This window comes from Sander vitreus, chromosome 19, assembly GCF_031162955.1.
Source record: "Sander vitreus isolate 19-12246 chromosome 19, sanVit1, whole genome shotgun sequence".
In the NCBI taxonomy this organism is placed as follows: Eukaryota; Metazoa; Chordata; class Actinopteri; order Perciformes; family Percidae; genus Sander; species Sander vitreus.
In genome coordinates, this window is record NC_135873.1 from 7,319,455 (window position 1) to 7,346,621 (window position 27,167).

The 27,167-nt window shown below is 40.1% G+C and overlaps 1 protein-coding gene across 3 annotated transcripts in view; it reads right to left on the bottom strand.

The window, feature by feature from the left end:
- Positions 1-27,167, bottom strand: part of arap2 (ArfGAP with RhoGAP domain, ankyrin repeat and PH domain 2) — a 127,109-nt gene that overhangs the window by 27,903 nt on the left and 72,039 nt on the right. For all 3 annotated transcript variants that reach the window (XM_078275750.1, XM_078275748.1, XM_078275749.1), the window contains exons 15-23: positions 26,829-26,954; positions 17,347-17,491; positions 12,023-12,125; positions 11,185-11,383; positions 6,012-6,075; positions 5,337-5,500; positions 4,455-4,667; positions 3,999-4,104; positions 1,809-1,956 (exon numbers count right to left, since the gene is read on the bottom strand). In XM_078275750.1, coding sequence (XP_078131876.1) covers positions 1,809-1,956; positions 3,999-4,104; positions 4,455-4,667; positions 5,337-5,500; positions 6,012-6,075; positions 11,185-11,383; positions 12,023-12,125; positions 17,347-17,491; positions 26,829-26,954 — 1,268 coding nt within the window. The remainder of the gene's footprint in view (positions 1-1,808; positions 1,957-3,998; positions 4,105-4,454; positions 4,668-5,336; positions 5,501-6,011; positions 6,076-11,184; positions 11,384-12,022; positions 12,126-17,346; positions 17,492-26,828; positions 26,955-27,167) is intronic.

The window sequence follows — 27,167 nt, forward strand, 5'->3', positions numbered from 1 at the left end:
GAGTGTCTGACACAGCTCAGCACCAAGTGAATACTCTTTTCTTTCACAAAGCTCTGTGTGGGAAATTATATTTTTTATTCAAAATTGTTTTTTTATGACACCATTATCATTTTCAGAGAACAATTTGCTTTGTAAGAGTTCTACGAATGGCAGAGAAGATTGGGGGAGAAAAAAAAAACCTCACAAACTCATCGAGTTGTGTGTGTGTTTAGTCCTGATAATGGGCCCCGTCTATGACATCCAGCACAGAACTGGAGGTTTAATTAGAGAGATGTCTCACTCGTTTCATGTCACAGCGTGTGTATTCACTGCTATTGGGCACATGATTGGTTGAGCTTGATGGCTATTTGTCATGCGAATGATGGCGTCCCGAACCGATTTGGAGTGAATGCTCCTCCTTTAACGCCAGAACAAGAGGGATCCAGGCATTCTGTTGGGAATTAGCAGTCGCTCTGTGCTGCGTATCCCATAAGCCAGGCATCTCTCCAAGGGCAACATTGATTCCACACCCCCCGCCCATGCGCACATCAGCAAAGTCAAGCCAATTGCAACAACAACAGTTGTTGTGTGGATTTGGCAACAACAGTTCTGCGCTCCAGATGGTTAAAGTAAGAGAGAGTAAATAAAGTCATGCGTGCAGCTTAGTTTAGATATGCAATATGGTAATATATAAATGCATTATTTAACCTGTCATTGATTGGACAGTCATTCTTAATCTAGCAGGGAGGCTATATTAGACTGCATGTACTGCACCTTTCCTACAGTGGTTTTAAGCAGAAATATCTCAATTTATCTTCTAGGTTATTGAACAATATGTATATCTTTAATTTTGGCAGTTCAGTGCACATCATAGAATTTTTTTTTTTCGGAATGTCAATTTTATAGAAAGAACTACAAATCTGCCCACCATCTGTCACTTGTATTCACTTCATCTAGTAATGACATTTTGGTCAGTAAACATAATAATCCTTTACAAAAATAAATGCTCTAAAAGGGACACTTTTTTAAATGTAAGTATCAGTTTACACGTCATTTAAAGTATTATTCAGCCTGTGAAAACAGTTATATAATGTCTTCTGTGGACCTCGAGGGAGCTTTGTAAAGTCTGAGCCCTTATGATGTCATCAGTGGAAAAAAAGGTGCGTTTCCCAGGCAGGGAGTGTAGAATGTAGGGTTCCACACCTCTTTTTTTTTTTTTCATTCCCCTTTTTGCTGCAGACCACCTGGAACCCCCCTCAAGGAACCCTGGGGGTCCCTGACCCCCACTTGGGGAACCACTGGCCTAGAATCCTTTCTTATTTAAAAGGATTGTATATAAGGACACGTATTGTTTCTTTCTCTCTTCCTTTATCATTAGTTTATATTTTCCAGCAATCAAAACGGCTACTCACATAAAGAACAAACTCAGAGTCATAAGCCTGGCCTCATTTCGCTTCAAGCGAAGGATGTCCTGAACAAGATTCCAATGGTATTTTTTGTTCTAAGTTACCTGTTTTTTTAAAAATATAATCCCTGTTTCCTGGAGATGTGTGCTGTCGTTTTGTGCAGAGCACAGTCGGCAAAGACATTGGCTTTCAGCTTGACATCAAATTAACCAACTAGTTTACCATGATTGGTATGTAGGATATAAAGTATGCAGGTGATACCAATTTGTTTAACTGTCTGTTTTTACAAATCAGATGTTATCTAACTTAGAGGTGGAAGACCACGCTCAGCTCAGCCCTTTGTCACCCTCCTCATCGTCTCTCAATCAGTTCCTCACCACTATCATATGTCAAAAAATAAATAAATAAAACATTTTGACTCACATTGAAGAGTGTAATGTAGTTGCTGATGAGGTCACGGATGACATTAGTTTCCTGTGGGGTTTGTCCCCGAGTCTGGAACAAGCAGGAGGAGAAGACAGAGGCAAGTTTTTCGCTCGGCATGTGGTTGAGGTGGGAACACTGCTGAATCCTGAATCACAGAAAGAAATGTGGTTAGAATAACCAAAATGTAATTGCGCGCACACACACACACACACACACACACACACACACACACACACACACACACACACACACACACACACACACAAATCAGCACAAACAGTTTCTATCTCTAGCTCAATAACTCTCAATCTCTCATGCCCACACATACTGTACACTCAGACACAAACACATAGGGAATTTAGTTAGTTAGGCCTCAGTCCAAATTCAGCAAAGGGCCAATTAAGTCTTCTCCAAACAATCACAATCATTAACATAATGCAGCTAAACCATGACTATCCACTGCAGGTTTCTGAGGGTGCAATGGGTAATGTGAGCATCAGTGAATGAGACATCAAGACAGAGACATCAAGACAGAGTGTTTGTATCAAATAGCAACTCGAGGTGGAAAACAGGTTTGTGGTGCTGGGCAGCTGCAGGACAGGATCCAAGTTGTGATTTTAGCTTTAGCCTCTTTGGCTCTGCACCTCGTATATATTGCTGACACTGTGGATTGTACACAATTGTATTCTGTAATTTATTACTGGACATTTCTGCCCATTAAATTGACTGGTCACAATACCCAAATGTGAAAAGTCTGAAAAATCATCAACATTGTAAGTAAACAACTGCCTGAGAATAAACTTCAAATATATGATTTTCCAAAAAAAAAGAAAAAGAAAAAAATGATCTAATAGCTTGTTTTGCCATAGGCCTTAACTGTGTGTTTACTAATTGCCTGAGTTTTTAATAATGAGCCACTCAATCTGTCTTACTTGCAAAACGCCAACAAATGATACAAACAATATTGGATTAATTCATCAGTTTCAACCCAAGAAGGCTGTTGCTTCAGTGACAAAAACAAGCAGTCTTTTCCTTTTTAGTTTGTAATTTGAAGGACCTACTACCATATGCACACCACAGCAGCACAGTATCCCTGACTAAATCAGAGATCTGACTAGAAAGTATCTGACTTGATTGGTCAGAAGAAAACACAGAGGAGAGAGTGGATCGTTAGCCGAGCAGAAGGGACAACAGGCTAATCAGCAGGTGACAAATAGCAACCTAGCCCAAAGCTAGTCAGAGTGCAGGACCTTTGAGTCCCCACACTTGTTACGTCTGTGATGCAGTGTGGCATCTGTAGAGCTACACCTGTTCTATCAACCACGAGCTCAATCCAAAACATAATGAAGACGAGAGCTATCTAACAATCATCAAATGGATGTACCAGTGGTGAAATAAGTACTCAGATCATTTACTTAAGTGAAAGTACCAGTACAACAGTGTATAAATACTTCATTACGAGTAAAAGTACTGCATTTAAAATAAACAAAATGTAAAGTATTAAAGTAAAAGTACTGGTTCTGCAGTGAAATGTCCCCTGTGACTAATATATTATAAAGTATGACATATTATTAGATTGTTATGCTGTTTCTAATGCTGGTCGAGGTGGAGAACCTTGTACTACTTTTTTCACAAGATAAATCTGAGAGGTTGTGGGGGGAGGGATAAGGGGGGAGCAAGAAGAAAAAAGTTCTCATACACAAATCTGTTTTTTTTTTTACTATAATTTGTGTTTTTCGGGTGAAATGTTGAATAGATCTACATCTTAGGGTCTCTAAAGTTAATTAAATGAAACCATCTGAGAAGTTTAAGGGGGAAATACATCTTTTTGGTGGAATTGCCAAAGACTAAGAAACCTGAAAGACGGCTTTGACTAGACACTGATATTAACAGGTCAACCACTGGTTACATTTTGAACAGTGTGTTGCATTTTAATATAAAATCTTAATCTGAAAAGTAACCAGTAACTGTAGCTGTTACATGTAGTGGAGTAAAAAGTTTTGACTGAACTGCAGTGTTGAATGTTGTTTTGGCATCTTTATGTCTTGAAGTTGACCACATGCGTTTCTCCTTCAGGATAATAAACTTCATTCTCACAGCGACCTCAACCTTGAAATAGCCTTACTAGTACAAAGCTTTAAATGTGTCAGCAGTTTGAAGCGTGTGTGAGCTTGTGTGTGTATATACCTGTAGAGATGTTGTAGCACAGCATCAAGGGTTGACCGGTTTATCTTTGGCAAAGTCTCGATGAAAGTAGAGTACTTTTTTACTCTCTGCCTCTCGTCCTTCTCATCTACAAAACCACACAGATTAGAACTACTGTAAAAATGCCAAATATAACAAACTAAAAACTGACACAACTATACCACACAAAGGAAATGAGAGTCATACTGTATGTTTTCAATTATTGAAGCAAATTTGAACATTTTAGATTTTTTTTCCATCTGTTATGATGCAATGATGCAATCATGTCTCTAGTGTCCAACGTCTTTGAATATTGTACTGCTACGAAGCATGAAACACAGAGCATATAACTAGAATATAACCATTCCCTGCATGTCGTTAAACACCGGCATATTTTTGCGTTTTATTATGTCACTCCAGCAAACTTGTGTTCCCACACCCACCAGACGCCTCACATACCCAGAGCTGACACCCAGTATGGATAAAGCTCCTTGGTCAGTAGTGCATCCTCTGCTTGAGATAAGAAGCTCTTCAGGGTGTCTGTCACATCCTCCAGCTGCTGCTCCTTCTCCCTGAGCTTCACATTACGGGCGTCCCGGGTGAACTCCTCCAGGAGCAGGGCCACTCGACCAGAGTCCCCCGGCCTCTGGTAGACCCCCTTCTGGCACAAACCTGGTTACATAGTCAAAAACATGGGTGAATAGATGGACGATCAACTCATTACTCTTGATTTTTGTGCCGAAAAGTCACTGTCTGATGTGTCGTGTCTGCAACAGCAAATGGCAATGCATAGATTTCTGTATAACTAAATACAATTATAGGGCAATAACTAACATTATGGATGCTAAGTTGTGGGATGTAATAACGTTACATAAGCACATTTGAATCTAAATTGCAGGTGGAATAAAATTGTCGCAGCAAAGTATATTAACCTTCTGTACCACTTTACAGTTTCAGTCAGAGATGACTTTTATGCCAATCCCTCATTACATTGCATACCACTTATAATGCTTCTTTATAAGTACCCTTTTTGCATTTATTATGCATTGATTTCTTACATATATATATAAATGTTGTGTGTGTCTATATTTTGCAAATAACTTTGGATTCGCAGTAACAGTGCAGTGACAAGTTGGACTACATTTTCTACTTAAAAAAATATACATATGGTGAAAAGAGAGATGATGGGATAATGTCAACATGATGCTAGCATGAAATTGCCATTACGACACAGCATACTGGATGAATCAGGTCCTCAAGGTGAAATCATAATAATGCAGTCATGCAGAAATGTATTTTTTTTTTTTACTTTTCTCTCCCTGTAAGTATAATGTTACTCACCATATTTGGTGACAAAAGCAATGCAACTGTCGACTGTAATAGGGACACCATTTTTAGTCAGCTGTTGGTCACTGAGCGCCTTGCCATCTGTGCCAGCAGCCAGTGTGATGGCAGAGTGCCACAGTGCAAAGTCCATCTTGTTGAAGCCATGGATGTAAACTGTTCTAATAAAGAGAGAGATAAAAAAAAAAATGTCATTTTTTTTTTAAGTACACAATGGTATTGTATTTCAACATGTCAAAGTTGTTCATGTATTTGAAAAAGCCCTGACAAGTCATTAAATAAACAACCAACAAGATTAAAGGAATCCAAAATTGCTCCTGCAGAACACACATATATAAAACAGCCACTGGTTTCCCACGAGGTTTCATCAAAAACACACAAACGAAGAGCAATTAACGGAGTAAGCACAAAGTCTCATTAGATTACTCTAAAAGGGAGACTGAAACTGTTGGCTTGTGTTACGTGCCACTTCACCTTCTCTGTAACTGAAGCAGGCAGTCTAGCGAGACTTTGATTACCGCGGATGGTTACAGTAGGTAAAGTGCATTCGGACTAACAAGACAAAGGCAACATCAAAGTTTACAGTGTTGAATAATGCATCATGTTGTTGTATCGCAAATACGTTGCCAATTAGCACACCTTTTTATTTATTTTTTCCAAAGACTGACATACCTTCCTCCCTCCACCATCAGCAGGACTTGGATCTTGTCCTCACCCTCCGTATGTGTGGAGACAGCTGGGGGGAAAAGGGCAACAAGATGTAGAAAATGCAGCCTCCAAAACTGTGTACATTCAGAGAGCAACGCGTTCTTAGCTAATGTGTTTAGGTCTGACATTTGCAGTTGTTCAATCTCCATCAAAAGCATGAGCGCTTAGAAGCTTTCGCCATGAAACTTGAAAATACATTCATTACCTGTCACTAAAAGGTCTCCGTTCTCTTAAGTATTCATTTATTTTTTAAGTCAATCACTGCAAATAATACACTACACAATATGTCTAGACATATCTGACTAGTCTTTTCAAATGTGCAGACATATAATGGAAAGAAAAGTGAGGGAACAGTGCTGTACGGTAGCGGAACGGCAAATGCATCCAATTGGAGTTAATAGCATTTTTCTTGTTATGATGGGAAACCTGGGTATAGTTTTTGTGTCACTGACATACTGAAGGTAGGCCTAGTTTAAACAAAAGGGAGAAGTGGGGCATAACCAGTGTCAATGGACATCAAGCTTTATATAAAGTTGTTCGAAATGCACACAAATAAGATTGCACTGAGGGTAACACACCACAAGAAAAAAAAGAAAGAAAAAAAAAACAGTTCCTGCCATTCTTTATCTGTACAATCAATCTTTTAAAATACCAAAAAACTAGGCTTAGGGACTCAAAAGCTCTGCTATAATCACTTCTGTGGGTTCAAGCAGCTGCTCAGATCATGGCCACACACACACACACACACACACACACACACACGACAACAGATCAAGTACCAACAAAAAGAAAGATATGAGGCTCTGCAGTTGAGTCACAAATCTCTAAGCAACAACATCTGGCACTTTCTTCTTACTCAAGTTGTCACTAGTTATGCTCAAATAAGAAACTAGCAAAAAGGGAACATTTTTCTTTACCTGAATAAAGAGCTGTCAAGTGGCTCTTTTTGGAGGGTTATTTATTGGATTTAGAGAAAGATTTTTCGGGAAATATGCTTATTCTTTTTCCTGCCAAGAGTTCGAAGAGAACACTGGCTAACTGTTATTCTCATTCTATGGTAAATATGAAGCTAACTGTCAACAACCAGTTAGCCTAGCTCTAGCCATAACGTGTTGTTTTCACACTTCTGTTTTTGTCCAGAGTAAACAAACAAGATATAATGAATTAGTTAGCTCTAGAGCTTTTACTTTTGGACAGAACCAGGCTAGCTGTTTACCAGTGTTTGCAGTCAAAGACAAAAAGTGTAAAAATGACACACTGTAGTTTAAGCTAAGCTAACTGGCTGCTGGCATTAGCTTCATACTCACCAAACAGACATAAGAGTGGCATTGACCTTTTCAACTCTCAGCAAGAAGGCAAATAAGCAAATTTCCCAAAATGTTAAACTATTGTTTTGACCTTAGAATTGCCTGATTCTAGAAAACTCTGGACTCCGTGAACTTGGGTTAACCTACACATTTACCAAAGTTGAATTATTGGAAGTAGCAATCTCATAAAAATGTATCTATGGACAGTATTTTCTATACCTTAAATGGTTTTACAATCATCACATCACAAATAAGAGCAACTAGTTGTTTCTATTTCCTCCACCAAATATCACAATCTCTGCATCTGCTTCTTTAGTAAACACACTGATCGACTAATCGGCCCTGACAGGAAACTTAATTTAATTTAATAAGAGAGGATTGGTGAAATGTAACTGTTATTTTGGCTAACAAGTCCTTTGTACTGTATGTTGAGTGAAACAACAGAAACAATTAATCCCCAAAAGTCTCTCTTAACAAATAATTTGCCTTTTGTTTTCTTTGGCAGATTTTCAAGGGCACAGTATTTCATTCTGATCCAAACAACAACAGAAGAAAGCAGAGAACTTCATAGATTGATGTTGACTTGAGAGAGGTTTATTGACAGTGTTATCAGGTAAATGCAAAACACTTGCCATTGTTGTCTGAACAAACGCACGGCAATCCTCTTATCCATTTTACAGCTCAGTGGGACATTTTTTATTACTTAATATGTTTGTGTGATAAAGGAACTAAATCTGCAGCCTTGTTCTCTCCGTAATTTGTACTGGGTGTCCTATAAGCGATTCACATGTTTTTTTCCCCCCTTCAAAATCAGGGGGATTTAGGGTGCTGGTAAACATTTCCAGTGGGCGCATTAAGTATTGTTTATTTGACGGGTATTATACGATAACCTCATAATTTTACAAGCCCTGTTGCCCATCTTTGCTGAAACCTATCTATAATAAGATAATATTGCCTAGTTGCTTCGTGCAAACTCCCACACTATATACAGCATACGCCATAATATGTACTAAATGTCACTGTCCTGCGAAAACTTACGTAGTAAGACAATGTTCTCAAACCATATACAGTAGAAACAATTAAAGGTGCCTCGTGGAGTTCTTTTTTGTAAACAAACAAACTAAAATGATGTTAACATTTGCGTAATTCACACAAGCACATTGAGTACATTTTTGACCGTTAAATCCTGCATTGTTTACATCCACGTTAACTTGCTAGCGGTCTTCTTCTTCCCTGATGCACGTGTGAAAAAACTAAATGGGGACCCCCTTCTAGAAAAACAGCTCCATAATGGTACTCGAGGTCAAAAGCACTGCATGGAAGTTTTAATCTATCATTTTATGTGAAAAAATTCAAAATAATCCAAACTGTTGCCGGCCAAGGTAATGGTTACATAACTAAGGCTACTTGAAAGGAGATGAAACATTCATTACGGTTACCGTTAATGTGTGTACTCACAATAGGTAGAAAAATATTAGTCTGATCAGAATTGGGTATTAGAAATTACTCAGTATGAAGTTAACTTCCACATGAACATGAATCATCACTAACAGCTGTGAATATGTTAGCTATGCTTGCTATATATCTTTAAACTAATTATACCTTTAAATGAACCTCAGTGTGGACACACTGGGTACTAGATATGCTGGACTGCAGTCCTGTGCTGATGCCTATCTTCATTTTTAGATGACTGAGCAGAGCAATGGATAAAAAAAGAAAAAAATCTATTTAGCCATTGCCTTAAGAGAAATCCACTCAGAAAATGGCACTGAGTGAGTTTAAAGTTAATGTGCTTATCTTGTCTGAAAACTGTTAATTTTAGAAAGTTCTGGATGGGAAGGCTGATTTGTGCACTGTGACAAGTTAATGATTATCCAACTGTATCTGTCATTTACCCCTAATTTATACTTTGGTTCTAGTTATTTGTGCAGCAGACATCTTGACACAAGACATCACAAAAAGATCAATCCTCTGTCAAGTACACAGTTGAGCCCCCAATAAGTCATTTTGAGGTAGTGCACTCTTGGTTTTTGGAGATAGGATTTTTATTATTTTATTTATTTATATAGCATTTTCGAACACAAAGTTACAAAGTGATTCATAGCCAAGACAAATGAATACTAACCAATTGACAAAGATCAATGAAGTAATTGGAACGATGAGCTAAAGTGTCCCAGTCATAAGGTTGAGAGAAACAGAGAATAAATGACGGGCAACGCAATTAAGGATGAAATAAATAAAAGCAAAAGATTGGAGCTTTCACTGTACCTCCAGTATGAAAACCCTTTAGCAGGTTTTGAGAAAAGATTTTGAAAATGATCATAACTCTGCCAGCCTGAAGTATAAAACAAAAACAGGAACAGGCTGCATCACAATTGCAAAGAACTCCTTATGTAGTTTGAAGAGCTGCATGTTGGAAACATGTAGTGATTTTAATTGAAAAGTGTATTTATTAAATCCCTCACTGCTACGCAGGGGCATCTTTCATGTGGTGGTGTCACTGCAGAGAAAAAAACAGTTAATCCCATGTCACAGACTGTGATTCCTAAAGGGATCCTTTCAAACGATCCAGAACCTACCATCCCCCTGACAAAACACAGTCCCTTCTGGCGCTAACGGCTCCTCGGCTGTTACAATTATGGTTTGAGAAAGCCAGGAATAAAAATGAACACGGCTGAAGTTCTTTGTCCCGCCCGAGATGAGAAAATGGTGCTGCACTTTGTGCAATTTGATCAACGTCAAGATGTAAATGGATTAAAAAGATCCATTGATTCTCCCCTCCTTCTGTTCGCGTCACACTTGCGTAATCGATCAATCTGCCAAAGTATGTGTGACCTTCTGAGCCTTCCCCCGTGACTGGCAGCTTCTCTCCACTGACTATCCTTAAAATAAGTGGTGTTTGCCAGTTATGTGGAGATATTGGCAAAATCAATGTTAGTGGGTAGAGGAAATCTTAATCATACTTTGACTGAAACTTGATGTCGCATCATATTATTGACCTTTACTGGCCTCATATTAACAGAATGTCTTCTCGTATACACGTCTGTGGCATCTTCTCCTTCTTCTTCAGTCCCCCTCAAAGGATAATTTTAATGAGACTACACTAGCCAGTTAGAGCAAAGATCCAACAGAAATGTGTAATAGTGCGAGGAGCTGAAATGTCTCCTAACACTGGTTGCTTCTATACGTCCTCTGACATCATTAAGTCGTTAACCAGTCCGTTAAGTAGGACTGTTACGTTTTTGTAAATTACACAGTATATCAAAAATAGTGAAAGGGAATCTTAATAAAAGCCAGAAATCTCAGCAATTGACCACTGACGCTATTCAACCATATACAGATATGGTCATTTTAGGCTGTGAGATTTTAAAACTGAATTTATTGCGTATTAAAAGCTCCACTGAAGCTATTTAACCAGGAACTGGTTGACACAGTTTACATGAGCAGAGCTGAGATAAATGAGTTAACCAGAAATTTGTTTAAAAAAAATTGTGTAATGGGTTATTTATGTATATAATAATGCAAGAGGTCAGTCATGCTCAGTTCAGTACGGGCTCTGTGAAGTCTCAGAGCAAAATACATTGATTTCAATGGAACTGTCGCAATTATTGGATTGCTCACAAAGTACAGCAAAAAAACAAACACAGATATTTCTCTATTGCTGACTTTTTAGGGAATATAGATACTTGGGAAGCTATTATATTAGCTGTGTCACAACATCCACTTTCACGAGGAATGTAACTTAACTGTGTTCACATATTATCTGGTTAACAAGGACTGCAAGACATAGTGAGAAATAGAAAAATAATGCAAACAAGCAGCATGCTTACTGAGCTCCTGTAGCTGTTTGAGTTGAAGAACTTCCTCCTCCCCCTCCTCCTCTCCTGAGCTAAAGTGCAGGGCAGAGCCTCCCAGCAGAAACCAGCCCACCCTCCAGTGGTACAGGTCATGGCCTTCTTTGTAGTGCAGTCTGCCAATCAGCTCGCCGTCTTTCTGCACCAGTCCCTCGACTTTAGGCGGGATGAAGCACTGTGAGTCACACAAAGAGATGGAACAGGGTTGGGAATAAGAAATTTCAGGTTTAACAGCTTGAAACTTCTTACTGTGGTGTGTCACCTCAAAACAAAGTGCAACACAACTGGGGCAGCCTTCTTCCTGTAGGGATAGACCTTTGCTCAGTTTCTGGTCCCTGGTTGAATTATTTTCCATGTACATTCCCCTTTCTCCTGCTCGGCTCTGGCTGGCCGTTGGTTAGGTGATTTCAATTGAAATACGGAGGTGTGGAAGGCCTATGGTACAGATGGAGAGACATTTGGACTAATGTAGCTAGACCTCCCACTATCTTTGACTGGGTTGCCTGGGATTGAAGAAATAAAAAGGGGAATAGGGGACATAATTATGTAGGGTGTTATTACAAGATCCTGTCAGCATGTGGGGGGAGAGATAGTAGACCACTTGTCTTTTTGAAAGAAGCACACGCAGCATGGGGCTCACTGAGGATAATGTGTGTGTTGCAAAGTAGCAGAGTAAATGTTAAAGTATGGATGTGCTGTACTTCTGCAGCACATTCACAGTTTCTTCTTTGTAACTTTTAGTGAAAAACAAACGTAAAAAGGAGGCAATGGAAATAAGTGTGTTTGTGTGTGTGTAATATGCAAAGTGTGTCACCTTTGTTAGCGCCTGGATCCAGTCCTGCTGTGTTTCCTGTGTTTCAGCACCGACAATCAGTACTCGCTCCGTCTGCAGGTACAGCTCCACGGTAAACACAGCCCTGCCAAAGACACAAGGCTCACTATTAGATATCTGGAATGGAAAGTGTCCTCACAAATGCATGCATGCAGGAAACAAGCACCCACATCTATGCACATTTGCACACATACAATTAAAAACCGACATGCTGACTGTCTATGGAACACACAGTATGAAAATACAGTATGCTGGTTAGTCCTGTTTACATGCTCACCATTATAAAGTAAATTATATGAATGAATGAATTAATGTGTGAATACACATTACCCCTTTTTTATTGTTATACAGTAGCTTTGCTACAGCATGCTATTATGTAATGTAAACTGTCATGAATGTGTTTTTATACAATGTGTGTCAGTCAGTAAGTAAGGAACATTCACTCCCCTGGGTTGTGAACAAGAAAATGTAGGTGCAAATTAGGTCATATACACACCAGCTATATAATCCTTAAAAAAAAGTGCATGCACTTCCACACTCATTCATCCACACACTTGCAGGCAAAACTGTTGCTGTCGGAAGCAAAAAAGCAGCTATTAATCTTTCTTGGTCTTTCTCCTCCTTTCGTCAGCCGCCACCCTCTCTCTCTCTCTCTCTCTCTCTCTCTCTCTCTCTCTGTGTGAAGGTACAGAGGTCAGAGTATCACTATCTTAATGGTTTGAACACACTGCCAAGCGGTGGCCCCTATTCCATTGGTACGCTACAGCGAGGGAGGCTCTAAATGCTACAGCGATGGGTGTTTAAGGTGGCGTGTCAGGGGGGTCACGGCAGTGCTGAGAGCCTCTCTTCTGAAGCGTTTCAGGGGAACAGGCGAGACAGGGGTGTTTGTATGCCCTCGCATGACCCCTCTTCGTCCTCTTTGTCTTTCTTTCTTTCTTTCTGCCTGCCTTCCTCCCTCCCTCCCTCCCTCCCTCCCTCCCCGCATGTGTGCGGGTGCTTGTTAGAGGGGGTCCCAGAGGGCGAGCGAGGGATGGAGTGGTAGAGGGGTACGGCGAAGTGCTGGGCAAATGGTATTGTAAAGACAAAAGGAGAAGACAGAGGGATAAGAGATGAACGCTGCATTATGAGCATTCATGAAAGAGAGAGTGGCTGGGGAAAGGGAAGAAAGAGGGAGATCAAGCTAGAAACAAAGAGAGAGAGAGAGAGAGAGAGAGAGAGAGAGAGAGAGAGAGAGAGGTGCTGAAACAATAACATGCGACTTATGGCCATCATCACACAGGACACATTTTTGTACTGTACGTGTCTGCAACTGTAAGTGGTTTGTGTGTCTGAACATTATATCTCTTGTAAGAGATGTTATTCCTCTTCTTTCCTATATCTTGTTTATTGTATCCACATTTACACAGGAAATGGTGCACTACAATAACCTGCTTACTGTAAAATTAGCATTTACATGAAACTGGTCAATTATGAGGTTTCTCCCTTACCTTAAACATATATATATACACACACACATATACATATATATATATATATAGTATAGTATAGTAGTATAGTCCCAATAGTTTGGGATCACTTAGACATTTTCATTCCACTCCATTATAGACAGAATACCAGCTTAGAATAACAAACTTTTTTTTAACCAGGGCAGCAGTTTTCAGATTACATTATGTGCTTACATAATTGCAAAAGTGTTCTCCAATGTTTTCTCAGTTAGCCTTTTAAAGATTAGTAAACAGAATGTGCCTTTGGAACATTGGATGAATGGTTGCGGATAATGTGCAATGTAGATATTGCACTAAAGATCAGCCACTTCTTTCTACAACAGTCGAGAACCCTTTTGTAATTATGTAAGCACATAATGTAATCTGAAAACTGCTGCCCTGATTTAAAAAAACAATGCAACTGATCTCAGCTGGTATTCTGTCTGTAATGGGGTGGAATGGAAATTTCTAAGTGACCCCAAACTTTTGACCGGTAGTGTATATATATAATTTTTTGGGACTGAGCATTTGTACTGAATTCTAAGATTTGATAACTTTATGACTTCCGAGAGGAGAAACTAGTTTGGTCGCCCATGTACAGTGACAAAGAAGGAGAGACAAGTGAGACAGGTCACAGCAGCCAACATCTGAAAAGACAAAGTGCCACAACAACAACAGTAACACTAACACACAATCTATTACATATCCCAAAAGTACATTACTGCAACTCAGGAGCAACTTTAGTCACTAAATGTTAATTAATGTAAACTCAAGAATTTATCATTTACTAAATAAAAAGGCAGATCATTAGTGATGCAGCTAAATACAAGAGCAATAAAATATGCAATGCACATAAAATGAAAAATAACTTACTTTTCAGCTACGGAAACAGGTTTTAGGCTAGACTATAGGGCTTATTTTAATTTACTTTGTAGTCAGACTAAGTATTGATCTTGTATCCAAAATACAACCTCACTGGATTTGATATCGGCTAAGGCAAAGGCAAATTACAGTACACATTATCATGTGCTAATGTGAATGTGTTACACTAAAAAAGTACTTTCTGCTGTTGAGTGAAGTTTGACAGAGCTTACACATACTATTCCTAGAGGAGGAATCTGCTGCACAAGGTATCTATATGTATTTCTGTATTATTTCTGTTTATTTTCTCCTTAAGGCTTTCGCATGCTCTGAGGAAGTCTTAATTCCCCAGCCCTCATATATCGAACTCATCTTGCTGGCAAAGTTAGCACCTGAGCCCTTCTAAAAGTATTTTAAAATCTCTGCTATATTTATTGTTGTGTGAGAGAAGAAGACACCGAGAAAGAGAAAGAAATGTGTGTGCAAAAAAGAAGCCAAAAAGACAAAATATGAAAACAGGAAAATAGAAGAAAGGCTTGGTTGCAAGGTTTGGAGTTGAATTTGAAGGTCAAAATTGACTTAGAAATATTCTTGTCAAGACGGGGGGGTAAGTCATATGAAAACCTCAACTTATCACCAGCCAACATACTCCCTTTGCATTAATACCATAGGAGTGGGTTTGTAATATTCATACAACTTTAGCAGACGAATGTGTCGGGGCCACGCTATAATTCACGATGTCCTCTGCCACGGTGAAATTACCCAAATGTTGTGCTTAATGGAAGCGACACGTACAGCCTCCTGTAGCGTGGCGATAGGCTGCTGGTGGGAGTGTGTCATCTGCATATGTTAATATTCATGAGCAGCAGACAGTCAAGAGGTGAGGCGTCCCTGCTCGCTCTGCGCGCAGGCATGCTGGGAACGCTGGAAGTTGCAGAAGTGAGAGAGAGTGAGGCAAAGTTTAATCTATTGAAACGTACAGCCATTATGACCGTTAGCAACAGAGAAATAATAGCTTTTCTGGGGGCAATGCCATGACCTGTAACTGGGATGTATGCGCTAAGCTAAAAATGGCACGTCACTGTTGTTTTGTAGCGTCTGTGCACTAGAGTCCGGATCGGGCCGAATCCTTCTGTCCGAACCCGGCCCGCGTCCGACAGAACCGTGACCGAGCCCGGCCCGAGCCCGACAGGCATCAAGAGATTTATGTCCGAGCCCGACACCGTTAAAATCTCATTTTTTTTCTTCATACTAATGACACATGTAGGCATACGTTTGTTTGTGTGGAAAGCTTTTATTAAGCAACTGTAGGAAGGCATTCGGAAATGTCAACAGATGAGCGCATCAGCGCACACGGGGCAACAAGCTTACGTTAATAAGCTGTTAAAATGTTCAATGTGTTAACCTTCACTGCTTGCTTCGTTTCCGACCGTGATCAGAACACCAGGGGAGACTCGGTACCCCCAGGGCCGCCGTTATAACATGAATAACTCTGCTCCGGTCGCATTTACACGTCGGCTCCTCTTTCTCTATCTCTCTTCTGACCAGCTTCCACATAGACACATACACACACAGACACATGAGCTCTCTTAAAGGAGCTGCAGCACCATTTTACAACAAATGCCTTATCATGCTGATGTGACCAAGCCCGGCCCGAACCCAACCATAATTTCTAAATATCTGTCCGAACCCGGCCCAGCCCGTCGGGTACCGTCGGGACCCGTCGGGCTCAGGTCGGGTATCCAGGTCGGGTATGCCTTCATGGATGCCCATCCACTGTGCATACACAATATCATCATTGTATCATCATGCACCTGTTTGTTTGTGTCCAGCTCATTAGACAGGTCATAGTTTTAGCTGGCCAGATGTGTTTCTAATGGCTGTATACATAACATTTACAAATAAAAGCACTGTTTCCTCTTCATAACATCTGCTGCTGTCATGAAGGACCTGGCTTATGCTTTAATCAAAAGCCATTTTCAGACTCTTCGCTCGGGAACTGAAGCACGCACACACACACACACACACACACACACACACACAATGGGAGAGGGTGAGCAGAAAAGGATCGAGACATCTGTTTAGTCTTACTGACTTTGTAACACTTCCAGAAAAAATAAAGAAAAGTTTGTTGTCAGAGCAACTTTTTAACTAAATCATAATCGGAGAAGCGATAGGGGAGGTGGCACGGTAAAGTGAATGGAGGGAGGGCAGTTAAAGCTGTGCCCTTCGCCTGCATCTCCGCCAAAGTAAACAGGAAATATAGCACTCATAAAGCCGTGATAGGTTCTGTTAAATTGAATAATGCTCAAGTTAAGATTATGCTAATGAGACATATGACGAGGTGGAGAAACTAGGCAGAAGCCTGTGGTTTATGTTTATGTTAGTATATGGATTACAGTATATTGTAATTTAGCCAAATAAAAGAAAATAAATCATATGAAAGGCATTTGTGTATGTATGGCATGTGTGTCCTCAAAGCAGGTTGAACAATCACATATAAATTATGATTTATTGGCATTTTAAAATGGGTCTCATTGTAAATGGGTATGTGTCTGCGTGTGTGTATTAGAGCAAAATTGAATGTTGAGTGTAAATGAAAGCCCTATAGCCCGCCTGCACTGCTGTTAAGTATGAATTACGTGTAAATGATCACTTAATGCACAGGATTTAAATCAATATTAAATATTATATACTAATATTAACACTCCAACAACCATATTTGGGTGATTTTCAAGGTTTGACTTCAATTGTGGAAATCTATCCTAAACCATTTAATCCTTTAAATGTTTAAGTGAAGAAAATACTCGTACTCAAAATCAAATCAAGTTTTTCTGCTCTAGCCTCAAAAGTTGACAGTAGATTTTTGGAGGTAAAATGCTTTCACGAGACAGCAGCAATATGTACATACAGTATAGTAGTAGTACATACAGTAGTGTGTTAGTATGTGTGTGTTCATACCCTGCTCCAGTCATCATTGCTGTATTGCTGACAGCCAGGCTAACCACCTCGGTGACGTCCACCCTGCCAATTGCCGATGGGCTTCGCTCGCTCTCGTAGTAACTCAGGAAGCCGCCCTCCAATGTACACCAACGACGTGCCATGTCTGAAATATACACACAATCATGTAAGCACAAAAATATACAGACAAATGTAAGAGAGACCTACAGAATTTACACATTTTGTATTACGTACTTCAAGTACTAAAGCTAATCCTACCAGGTTGTTTGAGGACAGTCTCTACTGTCATGAGTAAACATTTAATTATTATATGACTTCAATGTATCCCATACCTGCCAACATTTGGTTATGAAAATCTGGGAGATTTGTGCAGGGGTGGGCGCACCATCGCGCCCCTTCTGTGCAATGGTGCCACTGTGTTTTAATGTGCTGGGTAATGTCATTTTAAATCAATGCGACACATTAAATGCTACATGCTACATTAAAATCAATGCGACACACCTTACAAAAAGCGTGGAGGTTGTCGATATGACTAGATAAGATGCATGTCAATTGTTGCGCCCAACACTGTTGAAATGTACAGCTATATTTCGATTTCTTTGCGGGAACACCGCCTTCGCCTGCCATTCTTATCGGCTCGCTTTCGGGTCTGAACTTTTCACGAAGCTTGCGCAACTGAGTTGGTTGCCAGGTTGAGGCGACAAACGGGTTGAAAATTGTTTATGGTGTGTGGATTGTGTGAATAGGATGCGTTTCATACAAGATCTGGCAACTGGTCAACATTAGACAAACATAATGGTCCGATTATTGATAAAAGGAGTTTGGGCCATGCAAATTACGGGAGTTTCCTGGGAGAAATAACAAACCGGGAGGGGTCCGTGAGATAGGCCTAAAAAACGGGAGAAACACAGGAAAAACGGGAGTGTTGGCAGGTATGATGTATACTTTAAACCTTAGATCTTCTTAATATTAAATGCAGCTCTTAAAGCAAGACTGTGGAACTTTACTGAACAGTAGCCCCTGTGGCCACAAGTAGTGTTACAGTATAATGGCACATTACATTTCTTAATTAATAAAAAAAATTATCAGTCACTTTTTATGACATTATTAGGCAACCTAAATTAGAGCAAGTGGAAAGGGACCACAACCAGGAAGCAACACACTTGACTTCTGTTTTTTGTTGTTGTTGTTGGAACATATGGTAGGACAAATAGGGAAGGGTCATAAATACAGCACATTGACTCAGTAATGCAAGTTAGACAGCAGTATCTACCTAAAGTTTGCTAATATTATCCATCAAAGGCTACTTGTATCCAACTAAATGCTAACTGCTAGTGGAGTTTGTGACTATTAAATGCTGACCATTCTACATTCCACACAAATGTACGACTGTGTTTATAATCATGTTTACAGTCTACCAAGCGCTAATGCTAGTATGCGTTAGCTGAACTTTACGGAGCATGTGTGTGCACTAGCTAAATGTAGCCTGTTTCGTATGTCGTTTTTATATGATGTCGTTTTTATATATTTTAAATGTGTAACACCACTAGAGCCACGGTGAAACGTTGTTTCGTGTATATGGTTGAAATGACAATAAAACACATTTGAGTTGAATGCTGCCTCACTGTCTGTAACAGTATGCGTAGCTTGGGAGTGGAGTCTAAAGCAGCGAAGCAAGTGCATTCTGGGATTTGGCGTCTTTCATCCATATGAGCCTAAAACACATTTTCTGGCTTATCTCGGCCTAGAAGGCACCAATTTCTATACTTTTTTCACATTTCTACTACATAAGTGACCCAATTTAAAGATATATTTGTCTTTCCAATGGTGAAATATCCACCAGTTTCAACTTCATGAATTAGATGACTTATGAGAGGAGACAGTCCCACTTTCCCCTGTCCATTAGAGGACAACTAAGTCAAGCTTATTGTAAACTGTATGTAAGGCCACACACACACACACACACACACAGAATTAAAAGAGTTAAGAGACTCCAAGTACCGAGCAGATTTCAATCAACAAACATGATCTCAGTGGAAAAGCTGGAAAACACACAATATTGTCTTTCATGACTGTCTGACTGTGCGATTTACATAGCCAATGAGCATGAAGTTCATGAAAACATACCTAATTTTGGATTTTCAAAGTCACTGTGCCATCTGCTTTTGTGTTCCAGAACACACACACAGACACACACAGCCCCCCGCACCCCTGTCGCTTGCGACTCCAAAGTTTCCACTGCATTCATCTCATGAATATGCTAATTGTACATTCCTCTGCCAACTGTGTGTGATGTTTCTGAAGGAACAGATATAGTTCCAATAAAAAAGGAAGTGTCTACAACTGGCTGTTAAAAGAAAAAGGATGTGATAAGCATAGGAAAGGAGGATGTCAGTTTCACCCTATTCACCCTTGCACTGCCTCTCTGTATGGCTCTCTCTGACTTTTTCTCTGTCTTTTCTGTCAAAAAAACAACAATCTGGACACAAACAGCTTTTAACTCTGCAAAATGACTAATATATTGTTGCCTACTGTGGCATTTAGAAAATACTGTTCTTCTGACCCCACTTTGCAGCTGAAGAATCATCTTTATCCGAGACCAACCGTGCATGTAGCAGTTTTGTATGTGTGGGGGAGAGAGAGAGAGAGAGGGACTCTGGTATTTAAAGTAATTTCCAATCCAATCTATCTGACAGGACACACTGTTGTCTTGGTGACGGGAAAGATCATAATGCACTTCACTTCCGTTCCAAATGTGTCCCTGGATTGCCTACGTTTTTGAGAAAATGTCATGTCCATCATTTCCCACCAGGGGATAGTTAAGTCTTATTTTGAGTAATATTTTCCTGTAATTTTGCCTTCCTTCCCTTTGTCCTTCCTATAATAGGGTAATAACTGAGCAGTTTAATTTGTACCATCTGAAACACTCACACAATCATCTTCTTAAGAGGCACACTTGATTTCCTCACTGAAGTCAACTGCTATCATAAGCTGCTAGAAAACTGTAATCCCACTGATTTTCTAGGCATTTAGCTTTATAATAGTTCTTGTGGTTGCAGAGGTTTGTGTGGACTGATGTAATGGCAAGTCTAAACAGGTATTAGAGTAATGGTTCCCAACCTAGGGCTACAAGATAAATCTAAGGGGTCACAAGATGATTATTGCGACAGAAAAGTAGAAACAAAACATTTCTGCTACAATTATTTTAAATATGTTCCATTAATCTCTGCTTTATTTAGCCAAACTAGCAGCATGGCTGTACGGATGGCAAAGTTGGTCAGTCAGTTGCTGGGTCCACCACTGAAATAGCTCAACAACTATCAGAATAATTGCAATAAAATTTAGCACAGATATCTACGGTGTCCAAAGGATAAATCCTAATGACTTTGATGACCCCCTGACTTTTCATCTAGCACCACCAGGAGGACAACTTCTTGACTCATCCAGTAAAATATCTCAACATCTACAAGATGGATTGTCAAAATGTTGGTACAGCCATTCATTTCTCCCAGAGGATAAATCCTAATAACTTTTGTGATCCCCTGACTTCCTCTAGCGCCACCAGCAAGTTGACATATGTGGTTTTGAGCTGACAACTGCTGGATTTATTACCATGCAATCTAGTGCTGACATTAATGATTTTTGTGAACTTCTGTGATTGCTTGACTTTTCATCTAGCACCATCATTTGGTAAACATTTCAATTTGTCCAATATCTATCTAACAGTTTGGTTGTCTTTACAAAGGGAATCTCAGCCTCACAAAGCTGCAAGCCATACAAGTTGGAAACAGGTTAGAAACCACTGCCTCAGACCAGTAGTTCCTAAACCTGGGGCACTAAGGTAAAAATCTGATAGGAACCAAAGATGATTAACAATATAGGAAGTACAAAAAAAATAAATTCTGCTCTCTTTTTCATTGTAAATTACTGGATAACTAGATAAATATAAATAATAATACAAAAGATTTTAAAACTAGAATGACTGCCTTGTGGTTGTTTGCCCCCACCAACCAGTCAAGTTGCAGTTTACATCCATGTATAGTGTAGTAGTACTAGTGAAGACTTTGAAGGGATTAATAAAAAGCATTAAGTGTATTTTATGGCAAAACGTGGATGTGTCACACACTGTCAACCCAGCAGCACAGAAGATCTATACAATCACCACAGTTTTAGTGTCACCAATTCAGTATCTGACCAAATGTGAAATATGGTCACAATCTCCCCTTCTGTTCCTGAGTCATGCCCTTGAATAATGGCCAGAAAAGCACTTTTGGTTAACCTTTGACCTGTTGGGTATAAAATGTTATTTATTTCTCATTTTAAATTATTAAACATTTGTGTTAAATGTTGTCATAATTAGGGTATGAATACTTGAGTTATGGCAAGAAAACGTGTTACATAAAGCCACAGTAACCTCGACCACCAAAATCTAATCAGTTCATCCGTGAGTCCAAGAGGAAGTTTGTGAAAAATTTGAAGAAATTCCCTCAAGTCGTTCCTGATGTTCTGTTCCACACTTTCATGAGAACAGACGGTAGGATGGAAGGACGGACAACCCGAAAACATAATGCCTCCGGCCTCTGCTGTCGCCGGCGCAGAGGCATAACAATCCCTCTCAGACTGAACTAGTCACAAGCAGTGGGAATCCAGTGACAAGGGGTGGCATTGTCATTACTTTGTCTCGATTGTCCTAAAACATCAGGAATATTAATACATCTCTTCTTCATGTTGGCACATGTGGTAGGCTATACAGATCCTGTCTCCTTGAACTTTTTCGGACAAAATCTTTCATCACTGAATAAAAAGGGGAAATAAATGTCCTTTCAACCCCAAGGAGAAAGACACTAAAAATCCCACTGTGAATCCAGGACGCAAATTGCTACGGGACCCTGGGTCCAGACAGTGAATGGGCTCACTACTCGACCAACCCGTTTCTGAAGAATTATCCTAATAATAGGCAGCACAGCCAAGAACAGATGCCCACATCAGACTGAGGACACAGAAGGTTGGGAAAGGAGAGGGATTAAAGGGGGGCCAAAAGGTGTTGAGAGACTACAAATGTTTGACAAATGTAATTTCAGATTCAGTCTCCCTTTTGGGTTTGCATTGTAATGTAATGAATATGAGGGATTTGGTAATTGGACTGAGGAGAAGACAGAAGAGGCTATGATGACAGAAATCAGCCATTTTCATGGAGGCCTGAAGGTAAGAGAATATCTCAAACCAGGCAGGAAGATGCACCCATATGACCCAATATAGAACACTTAACCAGTGGTGAAGCTGCCATTTCAGTTCCATAATGACTACAGTGTAAATGTGGAATAGCTGCAATGAGCTTTACTCGGTTGAATGTAACTATGTTGAGATGTGTGGCACAATTTATTTCCTAACACAGCAGTGAATGCCTTTGGATCCCTTCAAGATATTCCACCAGGAAACTGGCTTTATCAAAAACCTGCACATCACCGAATCGCACGCATCCTTCTTCCTTCTTTGTTTGTGGTGCAGCATTTCCTTAGCGGGTGGGATACTACTAGCTTCTACACAAGCACCCGTGCAATGGGGGGAACAATAGTGCTTGATTTACAATCAAGCAGCTGCGTCCATTGCCAGCTGTTCCCCACACTCAGCAATGGCCCCGCGGCCCAGCCGTTCTCCGCGGGAGTCCGTAACCAGCCGCCAGAGACAGCGCTAGCGGAAGCCAACCGTGGTATATGCCTCCACCAGCTAAATTGGGCCAATTAGCTTGTACGCCAAGAGTGCTCCCTGCATAGCATTTTCCAGAGGAAATGTGGAATCTCTCTTTTTCTGCATTTTTTTCACCTCCTCTCTCACTTCGACGATTTGTAAAAATCGCTTAATGCTCCAAGTATGCAAGATGAGCAGGTTGATTAGTCTAATCACGTCATCAATGTGGCAATTAAACTGTCATTTTGTTCCTTGACTGAATTGCCCAGGTTACAGAATCACATATTTACTATAAAAGTTTTGACTCTGTCTCCAGCTTTATTCTTAACTGCACTGCTTTACCCAATGTCCCCCTAAACTTTTTATCGACATGGTACAGGCACCCATTTCAGTATGCATCGAAAAAGCAGGCTGTGCCCCTTTTCACTGAATCACCCTTTTTCCTCCCTCGCTCTCCCACCTCTCCCTCTTCCGCCAATCTTTTGCCTATCTCGCCATCAGACTAAAATATCTGTGATGGAGACATCTGCTGGACAGCTTGTCAAGGGGGCTGGAAATGGAAATCGAGAAACTGAAGGGATCTGAACAATCTGTCTGTGCCAGAATTACAGCCCACTTCATTACAGGGCGGAATGGACAGATATGGCATAAGATAAAGAGAGAGAAAAAAACCCTATCTGCAATGTATTTCTGGCAGAAGCAACAGCAACTAGTCACTCATTTAGGCAAGCAGAGGCACAGTAATATGAGCCCTCCAAAAGCATATTAGATAAAGACAAATTGTTTATACAGGCTTTGTGTACTCCTCGTAAAATATAAAACAGAATAACATTAAAGTGACTGCTTATAAACTCCACTTCCATCATTTAACATCCTTTGACAACTATTTATTTTGGCATAAACTATAAAGAATATTTGGTTTATTATCAAAAAACTGACTCCAGCTTTGTAGATGCAAGTAATTGAATGTTCATATGGGCTCAGATTTGTGTCCTCAATAAAACTGTTAACATAATTCTACTTCTCTCAATTCTCTCCACATCACCTCCTCCCTCTTCTGTCTCTGGCAGTTGTGAGTTACTGTTGCAGGCAAAAACAGAGCGCAGCTGATGAGGAAAAGACAAAACTAATCAGAAATTAGGGGTGCCATTTCCCTGCTGCCACTCACCATTTCAGACAGTAACTGCCTACTGTCTCTCTTTTCCTCCCAAGACTCTCATGAGCGTACAGACACACAGATGCACGCAAAGCATGTCCACACTCTTTAATGTGAAAGTAGCACTACCCGTTTAGGGGGAGACTTAATTTACGCTAGAATCAACTGCGTGAAGCTGATATGGAGCGGAGCTCAACTGAACAGCAAACAGCTAATAAAGTGGCGCCACGGTGGAAAATAAACCTGTTCAACCTTGATTTCAGCACAAATAAAACAAGGAATACTGTTTTTCTAATCCTAATCTATATTCCCAGCAGCATCTAGACTAACATGTTTTTTTGCCAAACGCTAAGTAGCACAGTATTTTATTTGATTATGGTGAACTGGCACAATGAACCCCCATGCCACCTACGTCAAGGCCATTACCAAATTGTTGCCAAATTAACTTATGTCGTAATCTCAATTTAGCTCCCATCAGCGGAAGCATGAAAGCCTATTGGAGTTGTTTCCAGACAACAAGTTTAAGATGTTGTAGCAGAGTGCTTTTATTAAGCCCTGAGCACAACCAATAAATTATTAAGAACTTGGGTGCATCTATAGACCATCTAACCATTAGCCTGAGAGCGAAAGGCATCCCAGAGTACATTCAAAAATACCTCATCCCTCCGTGCTCACAATGTCCTGACAGCGCTTCCTCGGAATTGAAGAAGTTGGAACGCATTGAGTTTTAAACCCAACCCCTCTGAATTTTTTAATAGCTGCAGCTGCAGTTAAGGCGCCATTAAAGCACAAAGGCCAAACTCGCATGGCTCTTCATATTAAATAGATGACATAACAGGGTGTTTATCTGTCGAAATATTACAAGCATTTATCTGATGGTCCGGTATCTATAAGCGGTAAAAAAATGCACAACAGTAACTAAAATGGACCCCGACGAAATGGAAACCTGTAGCCTAAAGTCCATCTCAAGCAGGAGCTCACTGATCTGTTGGTGGAACTACAAAACACACATTGTCATACCAATGGGTTTTTATACAAACAGCCAATAGTGTTCTTTTTATGCAATTACTGTAACGTGAGGAACCACACTGGAAAGACAAATGCTTACTTAAAGCTCCTCTAATCAATATTTCTATATCAACAATGGATTAAATTACTACTGTAAAAGAGGCTGCTCATACTGATGAACCAACAGATAAATATTACCCAACTCTGCAGCTCCTCTCATCTTTAAGGATTGTTTCGGTATTTTTCTTTCACATCATTGTTTACAGGATTAAGTCTTACATATCATCACTTCATGTAATTCTTAACTTCAAAGACACTTTTGCAATCATGTGTTTACAGCTTGTTTTTGCTTGTTTTTTTTTTGTTTTTTTTTATAGTTTTGGCCATCAATTATGACAGCAATACTCTTAAACTAACTAACACTTTACTCACCAAATCAATTGCTGAACTCTAAGAACATGGTTGCAAACCAAAACAGGTTTAAAGATCTTGAAGAAATGCAAAAGGTAAGCTAATTTTATGGAAGAGATAAAAAGATGAACAGTAAAAATCATCTGGAATTTATTACCGACATTATTAGCAGTTTACTTCTACAAAATGTGTCTGATCGACTGACCAATGATGTTTCTTGACCCATCAGACTTTGTTGTAGAGTGGTCGCCAATTCCCAGATCTGAGCAATTACTTTGGTGAGTGCCATATTATCATAACCAACAGCAAACAAACATAAAAATTAAGACCCAAATTGCAATACATTGAAATTATCCTACAAATTAATAGACTCTGGTAAGAAGTTCTCCGTCTCCTCTAAGGGGCCATTTCCCAGACCTCAGCCCTGTTCATTAGCCAGCATGTACAACCACCAATGAGAGCAGAGCGTGTGTGGGTTGATGGAAATGGAGATGGCTGTCTTGCCCAAGACGTAAGAGATACAGCTTATCCAAGTGGCAGGTAGCTGCAAGCTGTCACCCCAATCCAGAAACCTTCTATCCCCCATTTCTCCTGCATACCCCCTCATTCTCCACCTTCTCAATAACCCCCTTCCCCAGGGGCAGCATCCAAAGCTGGCTCTTTCTCCTAATTACCCATGGGCCCAAGAAACGCTCCAGCTGTTGGGAGAAGTGGGACCATTGCAGAGCAGGAGGTGCAGCAGCAGCTGAGGAGTTAGGTGTGAAATGGAACCTGATTAAAAGTTTTAAACCGCCTTAGAAGACAAAATAAGGAGAATTCAGAAGTTTCGTCGGTAGCATCTCTCAGGTGGATTTAGAAAGGACCGGTACCAAAATTGTTTCATATATTTTTATCAGAATTTTTTTAACCTGGCCCTAACTTACCCTGTACTTCCGTAGAGCATTCACTGCTGGGTCGTCTAAGAACAGCTTTCTGTCTGACAACTATTCCCAGAGGAATGATGCATTTGAAAGACAGATTCATTGATCGTTTTGACTGGACTGTTTGGTGTACGGATTAAACGATTGGCAGTTTGACAACTGACAGACACTGATATTGATTGATCGTTCAGCGCTTAACTGGAGTAGACCTCTGACAAACGCAGTTTAAATTGCTTACAAATGGATTGACGGATTGATTGGCCTTGTCAGGGGTTTGCAAAAACGGAATTTACACTAACCATCTCTTCCGCGACGGTCCAGCGTTGTCTTGGCAGGGCCAGTGGAGATGTAGAGGAAGCCATCCATGAAGAGGGAAGCCTCAGACAGGAAGGGGCTCTCCGAACATTGCTCGAGTCTGGGGAAATCTACAGTGAGGGAGAGACACAGTAAATGAGCAAGGAAATGGTTTTCCCCAATTAATGTAATGGTGGCACCGGTCTGATGCTTCATTCGCACTTATGTATCATAATTTTACCTGAAGCTGTAATATTCAAGTAGTGTGTACGTGACCCCCAGAATCCTAGAATAACGTCCAAAAAATGTGTATGTCATTTTGACAATTTCATATAAGCTGATGG